General features: G+C 47.4%; 2 protein-coding genes and 1 long non-coding RNA gene across 3 annotated transcripts; 2 read left to right on the top strand and 1 right to left on the bottom strand.

Moving 5' to 3' along the window:
* Positions 1-5,031: 5,031 nt before the first annotated feature.
* On the top strand, positions 5,032-15,223 carry LOC135812437 (uncharacterized). Its single transcript, XM_065325806.1, has 5 exons — positions 5,032-5,160; positions 10,593-10,787; positions 12,549-12,683; positions 14,121-14,205; positions 15,046-15,223. The coding sequence occupies exons 1-5, from the start codon at positions 5,069-5,071 to the stop codon at positions 15,202-15,204; spliced, it is 666 nt and encodes a 221-aa protein (XP_065181878.1). The 5' UTR covers positions 5,032-5,068; the 3' UTR covers positions 15,205-15,223.
* On the top strand, positions 6,384-7,804 carry LOC135812436 (uncharacterized). The gene is made up of 2 exons (XR_010552800.1): positions 6,384-7,020; positions 7,428-7,804. It is a non-coding gene; the product is annotated as an uncharacterized LOC135812436 (long non-coding RNA).
* Positions 15,224-17,881: 2,658 nt separating the features above from the next.
* Positions 17,882-20,799, bottom strand: LOC135811294 (protein Tob2-like). Its single transcript, XM_065324511.1, has one exon. It carries the CDS (start codon positions 20,605-20,607, stop codon positions 19,639-19,641), a length of 969 nt encoding a protein of 322 aa, XP_065180583.1. The 5' UTR covers positions 20,608-20,799; the 3' UTR covers positions 17,882-19,638.
* Between the last annotated feature and the right edge of the window lie 545 nt (positions 20,800-21,344).

Below are 21,344 nucleotides of genomic sequence, written 5' to 3'. Positions count from 1 at the left end.
TGCAAAGGACTCTCTAAAGTCTTACAATAGCCCTGATGGATACAAATGCATGTGCCTCATTGCTGGCTGGGTTGGCACTTTATCGTGTCTTGCCCAATCGAAGGAAGAAACAACAACTGTCAACAAAATACGTTTGGAAACGTCAGGCACTCGCGGAGTGTTTTTGCCGAACCTGTCCATCCTTGGGTAGCTGCTGAATTACCTGGAATTGTTGTTGGCGCACACTGCACTTGCATGGTGGGCCTGGGAGAAGCATGTTCCCATGTTGCTGCAGTGCAGTGTTGTTTTGACTGAATTTACGTTGGAGACTGAAATGTGATGTGTGCTGAATGTCAACACCTACACCACTGGGTCACTCACCAGTGGCTGGCACCGTCAATGAACACTACACGAAAATAGTGTACATGGATTTTACTTCAGCTGGGCAGAAATTGGTGCACCGTGCCCATAACCTGCAAGTAGTCTCACTTCTCTTTCGCTGCCTGACTCTCTCTCTGTCTCTCTTGCTTTGCATGCCTGTCAGTGTATCCATGTGTGTGTGTGTGTGTATGTGTGTGCATGTGTGTGCGTGCGTGTGTGGGTTTTTCTCCCTTATCAGTACGAGTATGACAATGTTGACATGCGGTGGCTGGTAGCACGAAAGCTGACAAAGTCAAACACGGCCATCATCATCATTGCTCCTATGTAGCCAAAAAGTTGGTGTAGTGGCGAACTTAGTTGTCCTGATCTTAAAACACGCTGATGAATGCACATCCAATACAGCAATTGTTTTTTCCTGGTCGTCCCTCGACCTGGCATTCTCCATAAGCAGTTGCTGATTACTGGCAGAGTGTCCTCCATTACTGCCTTTGCAAGAGTTACACAAGAAGTAAGATCAAGATGATCCTCACCACAAGAAGATCAAGAAGCTGAATACATGAATACATGTACCTAATTGACCAGAAAGACAGAATATGAGGTATACTAGTATGTGCCGCAGCAGTTGAAGAACTGCACAGCGCAGCAACCAAGTGGGAAGCAGAAGAAGATTGCGCAAGTAGGTCGATCAGAGTATTTATCCATGACAAAGGAAATACACGTTGTGCAGAACATGAGGCATACACACTGGCATGGAAGAGATGATGAGTTGCACCCAGGGCCAGTACTAGAATAGCTAGCACCACCACGTACCAGTCATGTAGAGGTACGTGCATAGAGCTGGGTACATTAGTCATTACCATCAGCATCAGCACTATCAATCATCAAACTCCAGCTATACCTTGCACCCCAACAAACTAAGTAAGTTGATAGTGTTCGGAATCATCTTCGTGGTTCCGCCTTTACTGGTGCTGCCACAAATGAGCTGAACAAGTTGGTTAGTTAGTTCGATACGTACTGGGGTGACGGGATGATCATGACTTTTCTCTTCGCCAACGAAGCGATGGAACAATATTCGTGTACTTCGAAGTATTTGCATCAGGAGCGAAGTTCTCGAGTCGTGTGTCCGTCATCCACTGGTTCCGTCGTTCTCCATCGTAGGGAAAACGATAACAACTCAAAGACGATCCAGGTGTGGGAACATCCGATCGCGAGCAGCCCTTTGGTATTCTCAAACTACAGTATGCAAAATGGAACTGCTTTCGAAAAACACTGTTTCCTTCCAGTGCAGTCTTCTTTTTTGCCACCCAAGCTCCGTTTCAAGTCCGGTGATCGGTGGTGAACTCGATGATCTTTGGCCCGAATCCTCATAGGCCGCATGGTATGACTCATTGGAAAGTCCTCTATACGCTGACACCAACATTGTGCGTGTGAAAAGTACCAAGGAAGTGAGAAGTACTGTCGTGGACATGGAAATCCGGTGGATTGACCGGGGCCGGCGCCCTCAGCGCATACAGAACGCCGAGTGCAGGGCACATGTTGATCCGATGCGACTAGCGCGCTGCACGCAGCGCATAAAATGCATGTGTGTCAGCGGCCCCATGCCCAGGCCATGCAGCCTGGGGCCGCTAGACCGAGTAGACGTGCGACCGGATTTCCATGTCCACGATAGTACATTGCTGAATACCACAGTGCAAACAAAAACAACCGATGATTGTGTTGAAATGTACAACAAAAAAAACTACATGTATCACAGTATCATACATCATTGGGTCTGTTGCCAACAGGCTCGGCTGCTTGAAGGTGTATTGTTGTATCTGCCACCTTTGTTGGTTTCAGGGTTCAATACCTGACTGTTTTTGTACTTTCTATTTGAAGTATACGTACCTGTTAACCATGGACTGCTTCTGGCTCTTCTGTAATCACTGGTGCTATAGCTATAGCGCTAATAAAGCTTGTATCAGATCCACTCTAATTTTACCACCCACACTGGTAGCAAGTACATAATATTATATTACCCTCGCTGGGGGCGGGGGTAACTGCAGTTGGATTCCATTACGGATACCTGATGCCGTCAATCCTTTTTCTGCACCTTGTCCTCGCCCACTTACTGAGGTGTGGTGAGCCCGTAAGTGGGATCATTTCCAATCCACCCATATAGTTTGGGTAATTCAGGGGGTGTCGGCCGTTGGAGGGTTCAATAGCCAATTGAGTCATCTTTCCAAGATTCCTTTTGAGTTCCTCTCTCCCCTCTACCGGGGAGATCTGCCCCCCCCCCCCCCGGGATCTGGGGCGAGACATCCTGGCATTGCCTTGCCGTGACGGAGGTTTGGGCCTTCTCAACCGGTGCATTCTCTCCTGTCAGTTCGCCGCCTCTGCACGCATCTCGGACCCTCTTGTGAAACAGATTTTGCACCAACGTCATTCCATGGAAGGGATCCGTGCTGCGACATGTACAACAAGGCAGAGGAAGCGCAGAGCAAGAGAATATTCTGGGTAACTACAGCCCATCATTGAAGCGGACCGTCGAGCTTGCTGCGGAAAGAGGTGCCTCCAGCTGGCTCACCTGTCGCCCACTCCGCCAGCATGGATTCACCCTCCACAAAGGCGCCTTCCAGGATGCGTTACACCTTCGGTAAGACTGGACTCCGCTCTGCCTCCCTACATCGTGTGTGTGGCAAGAACTTTGATGCTGCGCATGCCGTGTCATGTCCCACCGACGGCTATCCTGCACTACGCCACAACGAGATTCGTGACGTCAACGCCACATTGCAATGCTTCGCGAGGTTGCCTCCGACGTATAAAATTGTTGAACCCCCTCTACAACCGCTGAGTGCCAATGAGTGGTGAACAACTTCGGTGACGGTCAACCATATGCACTGATGGAGCCTGCCTGGACATAGCGGTGTCGGGGGTTTGGGGTAGTAGGTTCGAGCGGACACTCCCTGATGTCCGAGTGTTCAACCCACATGCTCGTTCGAACCAAGCCTTATCCCTAGCCGCGTCGACCTACTCCAGGCTGAGCAAGAGAAGAGGCGGGCATATGAGGAGAGGGTGCGAGAGGTTGAGCAGGCCTCCTTCTTGCCCCTCGTCTTCCGACAGTGCCACCGGAGGTTGCGGAAAAGCTGCATCAGCATCATCGAGTCCTGAAACGGCTTGCAGTCTTCCTGTTCGACAAGCGAAAGGAGCCCTTCTCCGTTACGATGGCCTTGATCCGATCCAAACTCTCCTTCTCGCTGGTGCGTTCAGCTAATGCCAGCCTCCGAGGTCACTGTGGTCGATCTGTGGATCAACGTGCTCGTAATGCAACGGTAGCGGAATCGTTGGCTCTAGCGGTCATCTGACCTCATAAACTTGCCCTGAGACAGCTTCCTGTTTGTGATTGATTTTCATTTCTCAGGCATTGTTTTCTGTTCATAACCGGTAACCCCTAGGCCCTAGGCCCTGGGGGTACCGTCTTGTTAATACTCATGAGATGATCCATTATATCAAGAGTACTCTTGATATAATGCATACTGGCAAGAGTTCATAACCCGGGGCCGGGGTTATGACCTCTTGATACTGGACCCTAAAAAAGTTTTTCGCAGTTCAAACCCCACTCACTGTCATGTAGCTGTATGTAGAGGACTGTCTGTGTAGAGGGGACGGTTTCAAATAGGACACCGGTTGCAAACCGGAACGGACTCAATATTCACTTTCTCTCTTGGTATTTTGATTAGAAAACATGTCACAGTGAGACTACGATGAGTTATTCTCCGAGCCAAAATTTCATGGCTCTGCGATGACCAGAAGCGCCATATCAAGCAGGTGAGTTTTTGACGTGTTGCTTCGCACTGCGACTTGAGTTTTACGACTTTCGAAAAATCAACTTCTTGTCGCAGGTAAACAGCGGCTCGCCTCTCGCCAATAAAGCACCGCATACCAATCAAAACTAATGGAAGCACACACAAGGCTTATTGTTACTCTGTACTGGCCGTCGTGGAGCGATAGCAATTACCTAATTTCAGACCCAGAGTGAATTTGACGTGCACTCTAAAACGTGTCCGGTTTGGAGCCACCTCTGATTTGAACTTTTTTGAAGCGAAAAATTGGGCAACTTGGAGGCAATGGGTCAACACAAAGAAGTGGCTCAGTTCGATTGACTCTGGCCCCAGAGCAAACTTCAACATGCCAGTTTCCTGCCACAAACATATTTCGAGTGAAAAATCAACGCTGATGATCGGTTTGGGTCTATACAAATTTGGCTGTCAAACGTCCCGGTATCGAGCCGTCCCCTCTACCTGGTGTGCGAGTCGTAGATCTACTGCGAGGTGCCAGGTCACAGGTGCAAGGTGAATCGTCACTCAAAATTTCAGAAAGCTAAAACTAAAAGGCTGATGCCAACGCGAATCCCGCGAATTATTATTATTATTTTAAAATATTAAAAGGATGCTTGCACGTTGCGCACCTGTTGGCCAGCAGTGTTGCAGGTGCATTTGAGTGAGCAACAAACGAAAAATGCGAGTGACTGATATGACACTTTCCTGACATGCTGCTTGTCGTTGCGGGGCGCTGAGCAATCAAAAGAGGGAGAGAGAAAGAGAAAGGGCTTTCTCCTCTTCTTATCTTGTTCTTCCGAACATTGTTTGAACCTTACAACGTGCGTACAATTTGAAACTAACCTGAGTTGTTTTGTCGTGGAATCGTGCCGCAACAACACTCAACAAGCACGATGGGTATCCTGTCGCTGTCTGCTCGACTGGTGACGAACATGGCAGTCCTGGTCGGCTCGTCTATGATATTATACGGCATTCTTGACTCAAGGTACAGTGCAAGTGGAGTAGGAAGATTCAAAATGTTTTGGCTCGGGGGCCGGGGACTGAAGAGTACTCGTACGAGTGACGTGCATGCCTGACGTCCAGTTCGTGTTTTACACGAGAATTAATTTTGTTTTCAACCCGGTTGAAAGTCGGTACAATAGCGGTACCGGATGAAGAAAAAAAGAAAGGTGGGTTGATAGCTGATATCCGGGCTGAAGTCCATTTCTCTAGATCTGAATGTTCGCGTGATTACTTTGGTGAGAATTTCGCATGCGGTGCGCAATCCGGGCACGAGACAAGCACATGCTTCCGGCAGTATGTTTTCTTGATTTCAACCCCCTGGGGGTGGAAATCAATCAACCCGAGTCCCTACTTGCCAACCATACCGGAAAAGGAAGGAACTCGGTGTCGCCATTTGCCGCTGATTATGTCACATGCGAAACCCAAATCTAGTACCATAATAACCCGATAATAAGTTTCAACAACCAAAGAAAAGTAACACTGTCTTAGTGACAATGCTGAAGGTTACAAATGTGATACCGTAGTATCTTGTACTGTCGTGGACATGGAAATCCGGTCGCACGTCCAGCGGCCCCAGGGCGCTGGCCGTGCAGCCATGGGTTAGCGGCATACGCATGCATTTACGCGCTGCAACTCGCTGGTCGCATCGGATCAACATGTGCACTGCATGCATGCGCTGTTCTGTACGCGCTGAGGGCGCCGGCCCCGGTCATTCGACTGGATTTCCATGTCCACTATAGTACAGTGTACTAAAGCCTATCTCGTACAGAAGCCTGTTTTGAATAGAAGCCTGATTTTCAAGATACATGTACACTGTTGGCACATAAGCCTGGTTTTTACTGTTGACACACATAGAAATACCTGGTTTTAGTATTGATACACATAGAAATACCTGGTTTTAGTATTGATACACATAGAAATACCTGGTTTTAGTATTGATACACATAGAAATACCTGGTTTTAGTATTGATACACATTAGAAATACCTGGTTTTACTGTTGACACACATAGAAATACCTGGTTTTAGTATTGACACACATAGAAATACCTGGTTTGACAAGAAGCCTGATGTGAATAGAAGGCTAGCCCTGACATCGGCTTCTACATGAATAAGCCAGGCTTTAAAGGGGAACTCCGGTCCAAAATCACCCCCATTTTTTATTGCGGAATCCATTAGAGTATGTCGTAAGTGGTAGAATGGCGAAAACCGGAAGCTTCTACGACAAGGATAACATACCTAAATTACCAATTGCAATTTTCCATATTTGGCACGAGGGGGCCCCCGCCCACCCTGTGACGTAAAACGTTCTCAGTGACCTCCAAATTTTTTTATTCAAATGGTAGACCTGCAGAAATTTTGAAAAAGGTATTCACTGTTTTTCTTCAATCAATAACCCTTGTACTAGTATTCATTCGATCATCATGTTGGAGGAAGAGGAGACCACGGGAGGTGTGGAGGTGGACGCCACTTCGGATTCAACAACACCGAGGCCTTTTAGGTTCGAGCAGAAGCGCGCATCAGCGTCTGCGAAACTGTCTACAAGTAATATTTCTGAGACTACAAAACAGATGAACGTGAAGAGAACGCTTTGGTTGCAAGTGCTCGCGTGAGAAGCACTGCTTGATGCCGTTGCGGACAATGCAGCATGATGTGGAGCGAGGTCGAGTCGACTTGTTGCTGGGAGGTTCCTGCAGCTTTCAGTAAACGCGGCGAGCAGGAAGGGCTGCAGTGCGTCACGCAGCACTCAGAGTTTGCTGTTGTTTGCCTGCAAAAATCAGTGCTCGAGGTGGCATTGCTTTCCTTCGAAGAATTTCGGGCAAGGTGTGGACCGTGGTCAAACAGGTGAGGATACACTGAATCGGTTTCATTATTTCCTTTCTTTCCATGTTTCATGTACCGGTACAAAGTAGATGGGAAGTGTTGTGCAATGATTTTGTGTACAGTATTCAAATTCACCAACTAACGTGTTACTTCCATCACACAATCATGAAGTTCTATTGCACCCATGCCAATATAATTATACTGGTACAACGATGTCTTTCATTCATACTATTCCTAGCACTGTAAGTGTTTCAACTGTGTGTAAAAGTGATGTAAATTTGAAAAAAGGCCAAAGTGTCTTTAGTATAGTAGCCCATAGAAATATTAATTCGAATCCGAAACTATTTACACTGAAACTATTTACTTTTACACAATCATGAAGACACTCGTGGTATGTGTATCTACATCTCTCCAACTGTTTTGTGCAGGATTTGGAGACATGTGGCGTATAGACAATACACATGGTTCACCCATGGATACTTTGGACGCAAGCAGCGGCGTGTGATACCGTCTTGCGTGGTATCGAAGATAAAGCAGCTGTACCAGAAGCCAATGCAGATGCGCACTGGGGCTTTGAGGAAGCAGTTGGACATGATGATGATGATGATGATAATGCTTCTTGGCCTGGTTGACGTTCACATAATCATTGGTACATGTGCATGCAGAATGTAGAAAACAGTTGACAGACACGATTTATAACTATTCTTGACTCGGGCAATATTTGTGTTTTCGGGTGGGCGCATGCTTTGCACCAATGCAGCTGCATGAACAATCTGGTAAAGTTGACAGATACAATGGCACAAGACTATACTGTGTTCGGGAGCATGGGGTTGTGCCGGTGCCGTGGCGAATGCCGAGAATGGTTGTATGCACATCGTTCAACAGGTCCTTCAAGAAGTTGCAGGACATTGTCGTGCAGCTTCTTGGCCACTTTGTGCTCTTGGTGTATTCCAGCCTGTACCTGAGCACACCCTCCTTGGTTTTGGCGTGCGCTCTCCCTATATTGGCATTGTGGGACAGACATGCCGACTGTACCCGTGCTCTCATGCCATTGTACGAAAAGTGGACACGTCTTGGTGCCCACTTCAGTATGACAGCATGGAAATTTTCCAGACTACAAATCATACTGTACCTTGTATTTGTGGCAGTGTAGCTGCAACCGGAAAGTAACGCAATGGAAACTTACAGATAAAGAGAACCGAAATAACACACATGATAACGTTCCATGTACATTACATCAATTCTCGACTTCACTGACTAGGATTTTGAGTAGAGGACTTTGAGTAGGACTGTAGTCGTTTAGAGCTACGTTCTGGACGGCACAAAATCATGCCGTTCACTTACCTCATCGTGCTCACGTTCCTGGAAGTAAATCGAAGATGGTCTGCTTTTGCTGGCAGCAGAGGTAGAGGAGCTACTAACTATTAGTATGACATGCACCGCCAAGTTTCAGGATGGCAGAGACCCTGGCTTCAAGCGTCGCTGCTGCTTCTGCTTATAGCCACCAATGCTTTGTGCAAACTCTTGTTGGAAATCTCTTTCATAGCATATCTCAGTGAAATGCTCAGTGCAGACACGATTATTTTTCGTCGGAGAAAAATCCTTCCAACATACTCTCCATAGCCAAGCTGTCGTCAGGTTCGCGTCAGCCAGAGGAAAGCCGTGCTACGACAGCCCGCAGGCGCCTCTTTCTTCGTGACATTGTTGCATCCAGAGACGCAGCAGCGAGTCGTGACAATAAATCGGGCATGGCACAGAACAACAAGCACTTCAACAATGGCCAAGGACTTTTCATTCTTGCTTGAATTATTTGAAAATTTCATCTGAGTGGACCGGGCTGAGAACGTTTTACGTCACAGGGTGGGAGGGGGCCCCCTCGTGCCAAATATGGAAAATTGCAATTGGTAATTTAGGTATGTTATCCTTGTCGTAGAAGCTTCCGGTTTTCGCCATTCTACCACTTACGACATACTCTAATGGATTCCGCAATAAAAAATGGGGGTGATTTTGGACCGGAGTTCCCCTTTAATACGCGACATTACTATGACTGTGAGAATGAAAGTGAGAAATAGATTTTTGGTTGAGGGGATGCAAACCAGCACACGAAGCACAGAAGCCATTATAGTTTCGACTAGGCCTTTCGTACCATTACTTTTCAAGTCGAATACAATAGGGATTAACAAAGTTGCAAGCATGTCCTTATAACAGGCACTTTGGCAGTCAGAGCATTGACCAAAATAGCACTTTAAAAAAAGATAGTGCTAGTGGCGCCAACTACACAGTGAAACTATGAATATTACTACAGTTGGGAGCACGGTACTACAGTCGTCCCTCTCTAATCCGGCACTTTATAATCCAGCACCCTCGATAAACCAGCACAATTTTCAGTAGCCAAAATGTCCTCTTCATGCACATTGCAGCAGTAAATCAGATTTGTTAATCCAGCACCCTCCCTAATCCAGCAGATTTTCGTGGCACAAATGGTGCCGGATTATAGAGGGACCACTGTACAATGACAAAACAGTGACAACTTTCGCACATAAAGTGAGAAATACAAATCAAGCCGGGTGACTAACAAAGTGCTAATCCGCTACAATGTGGAAAGAAGTGTCAGCACCGACGCAATCCACACAGTCAAGTAAAGCCAATTTAGTAACCGAACGTTTTCGTTCCCTTCTCAAGGACGAAACGTTACCAGTTGTGACCAACTGTCCACCAATGTAACCAGATACTATACAGTCAGCTTGCGCGACAACAGGACACAAAGACAAGGAGTAGTGAGACATTCAACGACCTGACACCTACATTGTAGCTCAAACACTTCTACGAGTTGCAAACCAATAACCTTCCAACTTGGGTGGCTCAGGTTAGGAAAGCTCCAAAGAGGGGAAGGAAAGCGCAGCGAAAATGAGCACGAGATATGTCCCACGGCAACAAAGAATGCCGACTGTTACTGGATGATGACGAGACTGCAATTGTTGTAGTAATAGTAAGACAATTGGACATACCGGTCTTGCTACAACTCGACGATGCAAAGCAACAGATCACCCAACTCGGGAGGCTCAAGTTTATATGGTAAACCTAGCCGCAATAACCTAGCCGCAATATCAGTATCCATTTCACTAACACCATCAGCCATTGTCAGCTTTCACTGTTCTGGTCTCTAATGAAAATGTCAATAACACTTGAATACCAACTTATGAATCTGGAAAGTACACACCTAGACCGCTATCAATACAAACCTCATCAATCAAACTAATTTTATCCTCTACCCATCCATCCATCTACCCATCCATCCATCTACCTATCCATCCATCTACCCATCCATCCATCTACCTATCCATCCATCTACCTATCCATCTGTCAACCCATTCATCCACATACCCACACATCTACCCATCTATCCACACGTGTATCCATGCGCCCATCCGCTTAGTCTGTGTTTTACCGTTTTTTTGTGTGTATTATGTGATGCGACACACACACACACACACACACCTGTCCTGTCCTGTCACACACACACACACACACACACACACACACACACACACACACACACACACACACACACACACACACACGACGTAACGCAGGTCTCACGTTTACAAACTGACAACCGACGGAGACTGCCTGCTGTGGGGCACCACCACGGAGGGCTCGCAGCACTTTCTCACTGGACCTTCGTCAAACTGCCGCTACGCCGTGGGTGCTGCAATCGTATCCACACTCATGGCCCTGCTCACCAGCATTAGGTTCATCTACAGGGCAAAGCAAGGAACACCAGATCGGTAAGCCTGAACAGTACTGGAATAAAGAAATTCATGTGAAAACGATGTTCAGTGTTTTGCAGAGTTACCGTATTATCTCCATTATAAGGCCAGGGCTTACATTTTCCAACTAGTCCGGACCCTGGGCTTCTACTAGAGACTGGGCTTGTAATTTCATCCATCTGGTACGTGTACACTGGTTAATATTTTTTGTTTTACCAGCAGCACAAAGTTTCCCACCAGCAGGTACCATGAATGGTAGTTTTGTACTTGCTGGTGTACTGAGTCTGTACGCGGCGGGATCACGGACTAGCGCCACAATGTGTGTACGCGGCGGGATCACGGACTAGCGCCACAATGTGTGTACGCGGCGGGATCACGGACTAGCGCCGCAATGTGTGTACGTGATACTGTGTGACGTCAAACATGCATGGACATATCCGTATGCAGTAAAACCTGTGTAGGCGACCACTCGGATAAGGCGACCACCTGTCCCTGGGGACCACTGCAGCCAGGACCAAGGGATGCTGTTTCCAGTCAAATGACCCTGGATAAGGAGACCACCTGGTAACAGAGACCACACTTTGCAGCTCCCTTGAGCGGTCGTCTTAGACAGGTTCCACTGTAGTTCTCCATCATAAGCTCTGCGCTTATACTGGAGACTGGGCTTGTATATCTTCCAAGACCTCTTGGAGTGCGCTTATACTGGAGACTGGGCTTGTATATCTTCCAAGACCTCTTGGAGTGCGCTTATAGCAGAGACTGGGCTTCTACAAGAGACTGCGCTTGTAACAGAGATAATACGGTATGGGAACGAGCTTGTCGGCTCGAATGCCTTATAATCAATATAATCCTATTGATGGTCTCAGTCTGGATACCCCTAGCATTGCGAAGACGGTGTAAAACTAGTGAATTTTCGGAAAACGTATTCCGGCATGAGCTACCCTAACCTTTGCTGCCGTGTTTGTGACGGGAGCGTGCACATTATTTATTTTTTTCATTGCTCTTTTACGATTGTTGTCTCCACATCGCCTGCTCAAAGAGTCGCGGGTTATGAATATACAGTCGACTCTTGATATAACGAACACCATTGTGCAGGAGAATTAGTTCTTTTTAGCCAAAGTTCGTTATAACAGAAATGCACTCACACTGGCAAGTGGTCGGTGACAGTATGAATGGGCTTGATTTACACGGGGCACTACAAGCTTTGGTTCGTTACAAATGAAAATTGTTCCCTATACAGGGTCAATTTTGTATGGGTTCAAACAAGGACATGGACCAGGGTTCGCTATATCACGAAATTCGCTATATGCGAGTTCGTTACAAGTGGAGTCGACTGTAGTTCACTTTCAACTACTAATTCATGCAGTTCAACATGGCATTGCAGCATGGCAGGACCACACACTGATACAATTTCAGTCCTCCGCCAGTCATGAAATCCAGGCCTGCGAGACAACACCCACTGAAATTAGTCACCGCTGTAAGCTCCACGGACCCATTGTAAATTGCCATGCCATTGAAAACCAGTACAATGTGTGAGCTATACCCACTGTTGCACCTGACCTCGGCTTGTGATTTGATCCGCTGTGTGTAAACGCAACAGTCCCATGCTTTGGAAAGTAGTGTGCAAATTATCATGGCTGACTGCTCTCTGTCTGTACATGCATGTGTGTGTGCGTGTGTGCGTGCGTGTGTGTATGCGTGTGTGTGTGTGTGTGCGTGTGTGTGTGTGCGTGTGTGTATGTGTGAACACTTATGGGCACATGACACTATCTTCTTTAGTCACTCGTGGACTGTTCTATGCGACGTCTTCTTCATGATCTGCATGTTGATCGTCGCTATTGTCACGACTATTGTCATATCAGCCGGTCTTCTCGTCTTCTGCAAGAACCTCTCCAAGGCCGTCTTACACAAAACGTATGTCATTTTCGCAGTAAATATTAAAGGGGAAGTTAAGCCTAAAATCAAATTTTCACCAGTGGTAGTCTTCGGGGTGCTGAGTCGAATGGTCTTGGTCCGAGGGAGGAAGCTGAGACGCTCCCTTCCTCCTTTATTCCCAATCGAACTCGCGCACTTCCACCGAAACTGGGTGACTGCGCCCTACTAGATGGGAATTGTATGCAAAATGTCACTAAAAGCGCCATTTTGTTCTTATAAAAGCATGGATGACCGCGATTGGCCCATATGTTGTAGTCCTTTGGACGCTGAGTCAACTGGTTTTGGTTCGAAAAGGCTGCGATGCAGCGTTCGGCCCTTATTCCCAATCAAACATGGCTAAACAAGCAGTCACGTGCTCCTGCGTACACCAGTCACCTGGTCACCGTGCCTGCAGGCTACAACTTACAGCATGTTTGAGCGAATTTCTGTCACTCGAGTTGAACCTTTGAATCTTTGAGTTGAACCTTGGTGTGAAAGTTGTTGTCTGCTGGCGCGGTGACCGGGTGACTAGTGTGCGCAGGAGCACGTGACCGCTTGTTCAGCCATGTTCGATTGGGAATAAGGGCCGAACGCTGCATCGCAGCCTTTTCGAACCAAAACCAGTCGACTCAGCGTCCAAAAGACTACAACATATGGGCCAATCGCGGTCATCCATGCTTTTATAAGAACGGAATGGCACTTTTAGTGACATTTTGCATACAAATCCCCATCTAGTAGGGCGCAGTCACCCAGTTTTGGTGGAAGTGCGCGAGTTCGATTGGGAATAAAGTAGAGGTGAGTCGGGTAGCATTTTCTTCGGGTATCGGGTCCGGGTAGTTTTCCACGGGTAGCATAGGTACCCGATCGGGTAATGTTTCCATGGTAAGACCACAAGGCACACTGGCCCCTTCCCTTTCGCACTGGGTAGATATGCGTGAATTATTTGTACACGTGCATTGTACATGATGTCATCTGCGACTTCGGGTTTTCGGGTACTATTCGGTACCCGTCTACCCGAGGTCCTCACGGGTAGCACGGGTACCCGACTACCCGTGCACACCACTAGAATAAAGGAGGAAGGGACCGTCTCAGCTTTCTCGGACCAAGACCATTCGACTCAGCACCCCAAAGACTACCACTGGTGAAAAATTGATTTTAGGCTTAACTTCCCCTTTAAAGCTGTGTGGACCCTGGCTAGCGCCAGACGTTAGTTACTAACATAAAGTCTGTTCCATAGCTACGGGATAAAATTTACTGAACTGATATCACTGACGATGGCCTGATGTTCGCATTGCTTTATTATGATCCCTCAAAGCCGGCTTGTTCTCTCTCTCTCTCTCTCTCTCTCTCTCTCTTTTCTCTCTCTCTCTCTCTCTCTCTCTCTCTCTCTCTCTCTCTCTGTCTCTCTCTGTCTCTGTCTCTGTCTTTTTTTCTTAGTAACTGCAAAGACATCTACCTGACGAAGAAATCTGGTGACGTGGCTGGTCACTATGCGTGGCACAACTCGCTCTCCGTGGCACAGGTACGTCAGCTGATACACTGTTTGTTGGTATGGACTTGACTTGACCGACTTCACTGCTGCTCACTAGGGTAGGGACTGCACCCATATGCGCTCGACAGCGCTGTGGAATACCAAGTGCCACTCCATTTCACACCGGTACATCACAGTATTCCACACTGGTACATCACAGCATTCCACACCGGTACATCACAGCATTCCACACCGGTACATGTACATCGCACCATTCCATATCCTCTGCATCTCTCAGCTCAGAGGAGCAACAAGACGTGAACGAACAGCTGCAGGAAATGCAGCATCAGGTTCTGTTATTGGGCTTGTGCTTCGCTGCCGCTGAAATCCTGGCTGGATGTCTTCTGTGTGTGTGTGTGTGTGTGTCTTCTGGCTAGATTAACTCTTGTGTAATCATGGTGCTAGTGAAGCTTGTATCAGATCCACTCTGATTTAGCCACTCACACTAGTAGCAAGTATTACCTTCACTGGGGGCAGGGGTAACTGCAGTTGGATCCCGGGACGGATACCCTGATGCCGTCAATCCTTTTTCTGCACCTTGTCCTCACCCAATTACTGAGGCGTGGTGAGCCCATAAGTGGGATCATTTCAAGTCCACCCTAGTTTGGGGATTTCAGAGGGTGTCGGCCGCTGGGTGGTTCAATGGCCAATTGAGTCATCTTTCCACGATTCCTTTTGAGTCTCTCTCCCCTCTCCCGGGGAGACCCATGTGACCAGTTTTGGCAGTGAGCAAGTAAAAAAGTACAAGTGCGTGTGTGTGTGTGTGTGTTCGCGTGTATAATATGTGTGTGTGTGTGTGTGTACATGGTGTGTGTTTTTGCTTGTGTCTAGATTGGATCATGGATAGTGTCACTGGGCTGGTTTGTGCACATGATACTAGCCGTTGTAGACTATTGTATATACCGCAAGCAGCGCAGTTCTGCCGCTCGAGAACTAAACAGACAAAGTGGAGATCGAGTTGCAATACTCGACGAACCAGAGCCAAGTTAAAGTTAGCCCTTCTCAGTTATAGTAACTTATGATAGAGAGAGAGAGAGAGAGAGAGAGAGAGAGAGAGAGTGTGTGTGTACATGGTGTGTGTGTGTGGGGGGGGGGGTGCACGTGGGTGTGTACGTGGGTATATGGTAGATGTGTTTGCATAGTAGAATCTCGGTGCTGCAGTGCACCAGATATCCGTATTTGTCAGCTACAGTGACTGGACACATACCTGCACTTCAGTATGTGTGTACTCGCATGCTACAAAGAGGTTCGTAGAACTCCGATTGGAGTTCGCCGAGGCTCCTCCGATTTATATGTGTGTGTTTGTATAGTCGCGATCATGTCGTTTTTACTACCATACAAATTTTGTGTGCGTGTGTTCTGTTTTTAAGTAATAGCGCGTTTTTTATCGGTTTTCCATGATAGGTTCCCTTCTTGACTTTTTGTGCTGATTTTGTACTTGTGATGTACTTACATATGTACTGCTCTGCCTATCTGCTCTCTCTGTACGGTCATGTACTACGCTGTGTATCATAAGCTAGGATGACTCAGCGTGTACATGTACTTTGAAATACACGTTATGTTTCTCGTTTTGAAACACAAGGACATCACCACCTGACCGGATGCTGAAGTGTTTGTTCTCTGTTGTGATGGAGGAAGGAAGCTTGGTCCCTGCACGTGTCCAGTGTCCTGTGTCCAGCATTGCACCTGGTTGCTTGCTTTGTTGCTTGTTCATATTGGTGCCTGTACCGCAGGGCACGGAATGAGCACGGGCGGTGCATATATTTGGTTGGTCGTATTTAAGTATAGTTCGCACGTCCGCGTTACAACCTGCTGTACAATTGCGTTGAGAAACACAACCAGCTTAGGAAGTTTCGCTCGTGCCAGGCCAGTCTGCCACGATTCATGTCATGCATGCTTCCCTAGCTGCAGCTCATGTTTTGCGTTTAAAGTGGTCTTTGTAAAAAAAAAAACACTTCAGTACTAAAGTAAGTAAATAAAATGTAAGTTGGTCATGTGTTGTTGTCAAGACGCCCTGATCACGGTAGCAAGACAAGGTCCCAGCGCTCATCAGTGCATGCTGATTGAATCAGGCTGAAGAGCATGACGTCAGGAGATTATACATTACCAGCAGGGAGTCGTACCGATTACCAGTGACCCCGAGTCTTGGACTCTGCGTCACACCTCGCGAGTAGGTTGCACAAGTTAGTCGCATGCATTGGACTCTCGTCTAGTTACAGCATTGTGTTACCAGTTTACCTGTATACAATGTAACAGGCGTCCACTGCCGGTCTGACCAGACAAGGTCAGATCATGCAGCTACTTCTAGCTCTCTGCAGATTCAGTTTAGAACACGTCACGGTATGGTGTAATAGGTGGCCAGGGCCTATGTCAGGGAATGCAGGTCTCCACGCACAAGTATAGACTTAGTAACGCCTAGAGTACACAGGCCCGCCGGAACCCGTCCGGTTGGTCAGGTTAATACCGGACCAACTTAGCGTACTTCCGCACATATAAGCCCATGTGCTTATGTCCGGATATAAGCGCATGTGCTTATATGTGAACACTATTGGTGAAAAGGCGGGAGCGAAATATACCACTAAGTAGTGTGATGACACCATTGTTTAGGACACAGACAAACCTGTATTGCGCATGGGCTTCTACCCGAACATGTTTACATAGCCAAAGATCTTTTTTGCAGCAAATTTTCGCTTATAAGCGCATGCGTGTGGGTAAGTACGGTAGTAACTGCCAATGCATGTGTACTGCTGAGGAGGGATGTATGACTTAATAATGTCCCTGCCATATTATACACAAACTGTATGAAAGGCTATGGTACGACCGAACCGAATGAAAACTGCTTCCGCCTGTCCTGGGTCACATAATCCAATAATATGGTGTCAGGGGCGTCGGACACGGTACGGTCACTACGGTATTGACCGTACAACTTTTTGCCCCTGGTGCCCCGCGAATCAATAAAATACACTTGATCTGGGCCTAAATTTCCAAAACTTTCTGCTCAGCCACCACTCCCCCACGAGTAAGTTGTACTTCAGATGGCTGACCGTGGCACACTAAAATACCTTCCGACGCCCCTGGGTGGTAAGGGCACACCTGGAAAAAATGGCGGCCAACACATGCCTGCCGGCATACACGCTCTCTAAGCTGGTAGGTAGTAGTTACGCCCTGGTACAGAGCTCTCTTTCTCACCACCACCGCTATCAGTTCATTCAAGAGTACATGGGGTTATGTACTCTTGGTTCATTGTCAACAGTACCGGGGTATGTGCAACTGCTAGTATCGTAGGCAATGGCCTATTTCGGAGAAGGCATAAGGTCTATGAAGTGGATCCATCACCATGCCTGCCCTTGCTTTGGCGGGGCCAGACAAAAATTAATACGGTTCAACTGAACACAGCTTGCCCGTAGTGCGGATATGCCAGGATCAGTGCCTAAAGGCGAAAAGCCATGAGCTGTGCAGATCTACCATTATACTCACAAAATGTAGTATTAAAACAAAATAGTTGCACCTCCCCAATATGGGACACGTTGCCACACAGAGGACTACCTTTTATGCATGTGCATGCTGCATTACACGGCAACCGTGTCTCCTTCGTAGTGTCTCAACATTTGTAAGCCACACACCCTCTCCGCTCACACACACACATCACCAGCCAAGTGCAACACAGTTAGTTGTACGGAAGCGCGCCTGTGCGGAGCATCCACCAAAGAAGATTATCATGTCTTCACAGCACAGAATGACAACGAAACGCGGAAAAAATCCACGGACAGAGAGCGGAGCCACACACACAGCGAGAGGCAAAGCAAACGAACAAGAACAACTCAACGGCAAGAAGAAATGGTGAAGGGAAAACGAGAAGGCTAGTCAAGAACGCTTAGGACTAAAAGAATTGTCGTATATAATTGGGATTTGTGTGCTATGATCAGTCATGCAGGCATGGCTGCAAGAAATATTACTACGGCGTATCGTCAACATGTACTTGCACGTATGGCTGTATGCTGATATTGCAGAATATTATTACGTGCGCTAGAATGGGTGGAGAAGTAAAAGCAAGTGAGATAGATAGATGGGGGGGGGGGGGGCACTACGTCCAAACAATTATGATTGCTATTCTCATTAACCCAGGTCCGCTTATGCCGCGAGCAAGGGTCATGATAGAAAAAAAATGAATGGTACGGTAGCAGCCGTAGATATTGTGTGTGTGATTTTGTATTGTATGGTAGAACTAGTGGAGAACATGTGACGAGGAATCAAGTGAGTAAGCGCAGTAGCGGTACAAGCACCACCAACACCCGCTCAAATAGCACAGCCAGGCAATGAACGGCACACAGAGCCAAATAAAAACAAAGAAATACGGCGTAGGCAGCAGCAGCAACAGCTGCACAGCTAAAGTGTACACATACACATATACACCAGCTCTATGAACCCGTCAAAGAGTTCCAAAGCTAGCGACTAGTAGCAAGTGAGTCCGGCCAGCAAACTCAGCACTTAGTACACAACTGCTCTCTACAAAGGCGGAAATTGACGAAATGGGACAAAGGGCCCCAGGGACGGGCAAAATAATAAACGCCACGGCAGCGGAGCATGTTCAGCGAGCATGTCCCTCCCTACTGATGCAAAATAATAACTACAATGTAAGAACATGAGTTGAAACTAACTAGTGAGAAAGATGCTGCTGTGGCGGCTGCTGCTGAATGGGTTCAAATACGACGGGTAAATAGGACTTATAGTTGATTGGTCAGTTTGAGGGAGTCAGAAAAAAACCAAGGGGATCTAGCTGCATATAGTGCAGGCTAGTCTGTTGGGATAGTCACACAGTATAAAACACTTAGGACAGGATATGATGCCAAGGGGAAGCAGTGGTACGATGGGGGTTTAGATAGGCCAGGTAGTAGCTCTTATCAGGTACAGATACGTAATGGGGGAGTAGTAGTAGTAATATTATGCCACTGCACCGCATGAGCGGATGTAGGGCCGTGGGACTCGGTACAAGTTCCGGTGCACAAGCCAGGTGCGCACACAGATACACATACACATGGGATAAGACGGTAACAGTGTCCTGACGGTACTGGTGCTCGACTATCGGGGAATTGCCGGGTATGATGTACGTTCCTATAGAAGCGTACGAGACTAACAAACTAACTAATTGCTAAACGAGTTACACTCCGTTGAGTTGCACACACAATTAAAATATTGAATACTACTAGGTGCCAGGGGAAAGGGAATTTGTACATGGGACAAGGGGCAGGGGCTAAAGAAGGGAAACACGCAGTGCTCAGAGGTGACAGCTAGTACAGGAACGGGTACGATGACAATGGCAGCCACAAACGAATACAACACAAAACTAACTGTACAGAATAAATTCTTACTTGGTGGATTCACGCCCCAAGACTCCTGGTGACGCCATGCGGGGATTGGACTGAACTAAGCCCGGGCTTGCTGCAACGGACGCTCAGCCCCAAGACGAGAACTATGATGCCAGTGAGGATGGCTGGAATGAGGTTGATGATGGTGGTGATGATGATGATTATTGGCATTGTTGTTGTTATATACAGTACGTGGAGCAAACACAGGAGCAGTGCCGGACAGACCGGAGGACTTCTTGGCGAACGCCCTGCGCTGCTCAGCCTGGGTCCAGTGCACACCGAAAGCCAGTCCATTATTGCGCTGAAGAGTATCCTCGCGTGACAGCAAGTCCTCCTCTTCGGACGTGTCCGGGCTCATTGAAGATGGTGGAGAGCTTGATCTGCTGCTGTACGGGCTGTCCAAGGAAGACGGATAAGCATCCATTCGGGGCAATTCCATGCCATGGTCAACTTCGCTATCGATGGAGAAGACAGTAGCCGAACCGCCGGAGGGAAAGTAGTTGGAAGACCAGCATGATGCTTTTTTGGGCTCTGGACCTTTGAAAGGAGTCGCGTTGGTGAGTTGTGAGTTGAAGTCGCGTCTCGTGAAAGCTCTGCCGACATCTTGATGAGCAGTGCGACGGGGTGGTCCAACCGGCGGTGCGAGATTAGCCTGCTGACTGTCGCAGTACTTGCCTCTTTGCCATAAGCAAATAATCGGAGCCCTCTCGTATAGACGATAACTGACATCCGCCGGATCAACCCAGATCGAAGAGTGCTCAACAGGAAAAGCCGACACAAAAAGAGCCAGATCTATGCTGGCTGTTTCTGCCGCTTGAAGAATGCTCCGATCCAAGACCCCATTACGACTAGCTAGACATCGATACCCGCTGCCACGGCTTGGTTCTTCGGGGTACCAATGGCCGGTGTACAGCCGTTTCAACACTTCACGCAGTTCGACTTCAAACCTACTCGTCTGTGACTTCGGAAGGTCATTCGGCAGGCGTTCTCGAATGAACCGACAGGCGACGGCAATTTCTTGATCCATTTCTCTTCAGGAGCTTATTATAGGTTATCTACGACTGTCACAAAAACTTCCTCAAAAGACGATATACATACACAGGAACGAAGAGCTAGAAGTCGAGGAACAACAAACCTAAAAATGCAATGACGGAGAGAGAACATAAAGGCTATCTACACTGGACGATGTGCAAGCAAAACAAACCTTTCGAAACACTGGCAGCTGCTTTTGACCAAAACTGCACAAGCTACAACACTGTACTTACGTCATTTTTGGTACGGTGAGCTGAGGAGACTCTTGCCAACTCTTGCGTGCCTGTGCATGTGGTGTATACTGTACATGTACTCAGTACGAGTCGTAGAGAGAGGGTCTACGTGTCTGTCAGGTCTGTGCATGCCATATGCATAGCGCTATCGATATATCCTGGCCGCAAAGTATTTTTTGGCACAAGCGTCTACGGCCACTATACTTTTTTTTTTTTTTTGGATCGATATTATGATGTACTCGTACGATCGTACATGTAGTCTACATAGTACTAGTAGTAGTACTACTGTCCTGAGTCTGTTTATGAGTAAAATCAGTGAGCATGTCATGAAAATAAATCCGAGAAGAAAGAAAAAGGCCCAACCCTGCCCTGCCAGTTATTTGGACGTATGGGGGTCGCCATGGCAAATAATAAACATAAAACTGCACACGTTCGGGCTCTCCGCCTTCTCCGTGAAATTATAATACCGTAAAAGAAAACTAGAGGGGAAAAAAGAAGC

Source organism: Sycon ciliatum, chromosome 3 (assembly GCF_964019385.1).
Source record: "Sycon ciliatum chromosome 3, ocSycCili1.1, whole genome shotgun sequence".
NCBI classification, from domain to species: domain Eukaryota; kingdom Metazoa; phylum Porifera; class Calcarea; order Leucosolenida; family Sycettidae; genus Sycon; species Sycon ciliatum.
This window is presented reverse-complemented; position numbering and strand designations above follow the sequence as displayed.

What these genes read in the sequence shown, in the direction of transcription:
- LOC135812437 (XM_065325806.1), top strand. Translation starts at nt 5,069, where the DNA reads ATGGGTATCCTGTCGCTGTCTGCTCGACTGGTGACGAACATGGCAGTC. An exon ending in TACGGCATTCTTGACTCAAG is followed by an intron (nt 5,161 to 10,592) that starts GTACAGTGCAAG and finishes GACGTAACGCAG; the next exon opens with GTCTCACGTTTACAAACTGA. An exon ending in AAGCAAGGAACACCAGATCG is followed by an intron (nt 10,788 to 12,548) that starts GTAAGCCTGAAC and finishes TATCTTCTTTAG; the next exon opens with TCACTCGTGGACTGTTCTAT.
- LOC135811294 (XM_065324511.1), bottom strand. Translation starts at nt 20,607, where the DNA reads ATGGATCAAGAAATTGCCGTCGCCTGTCGGTTCATTCGAGAACGCCTG.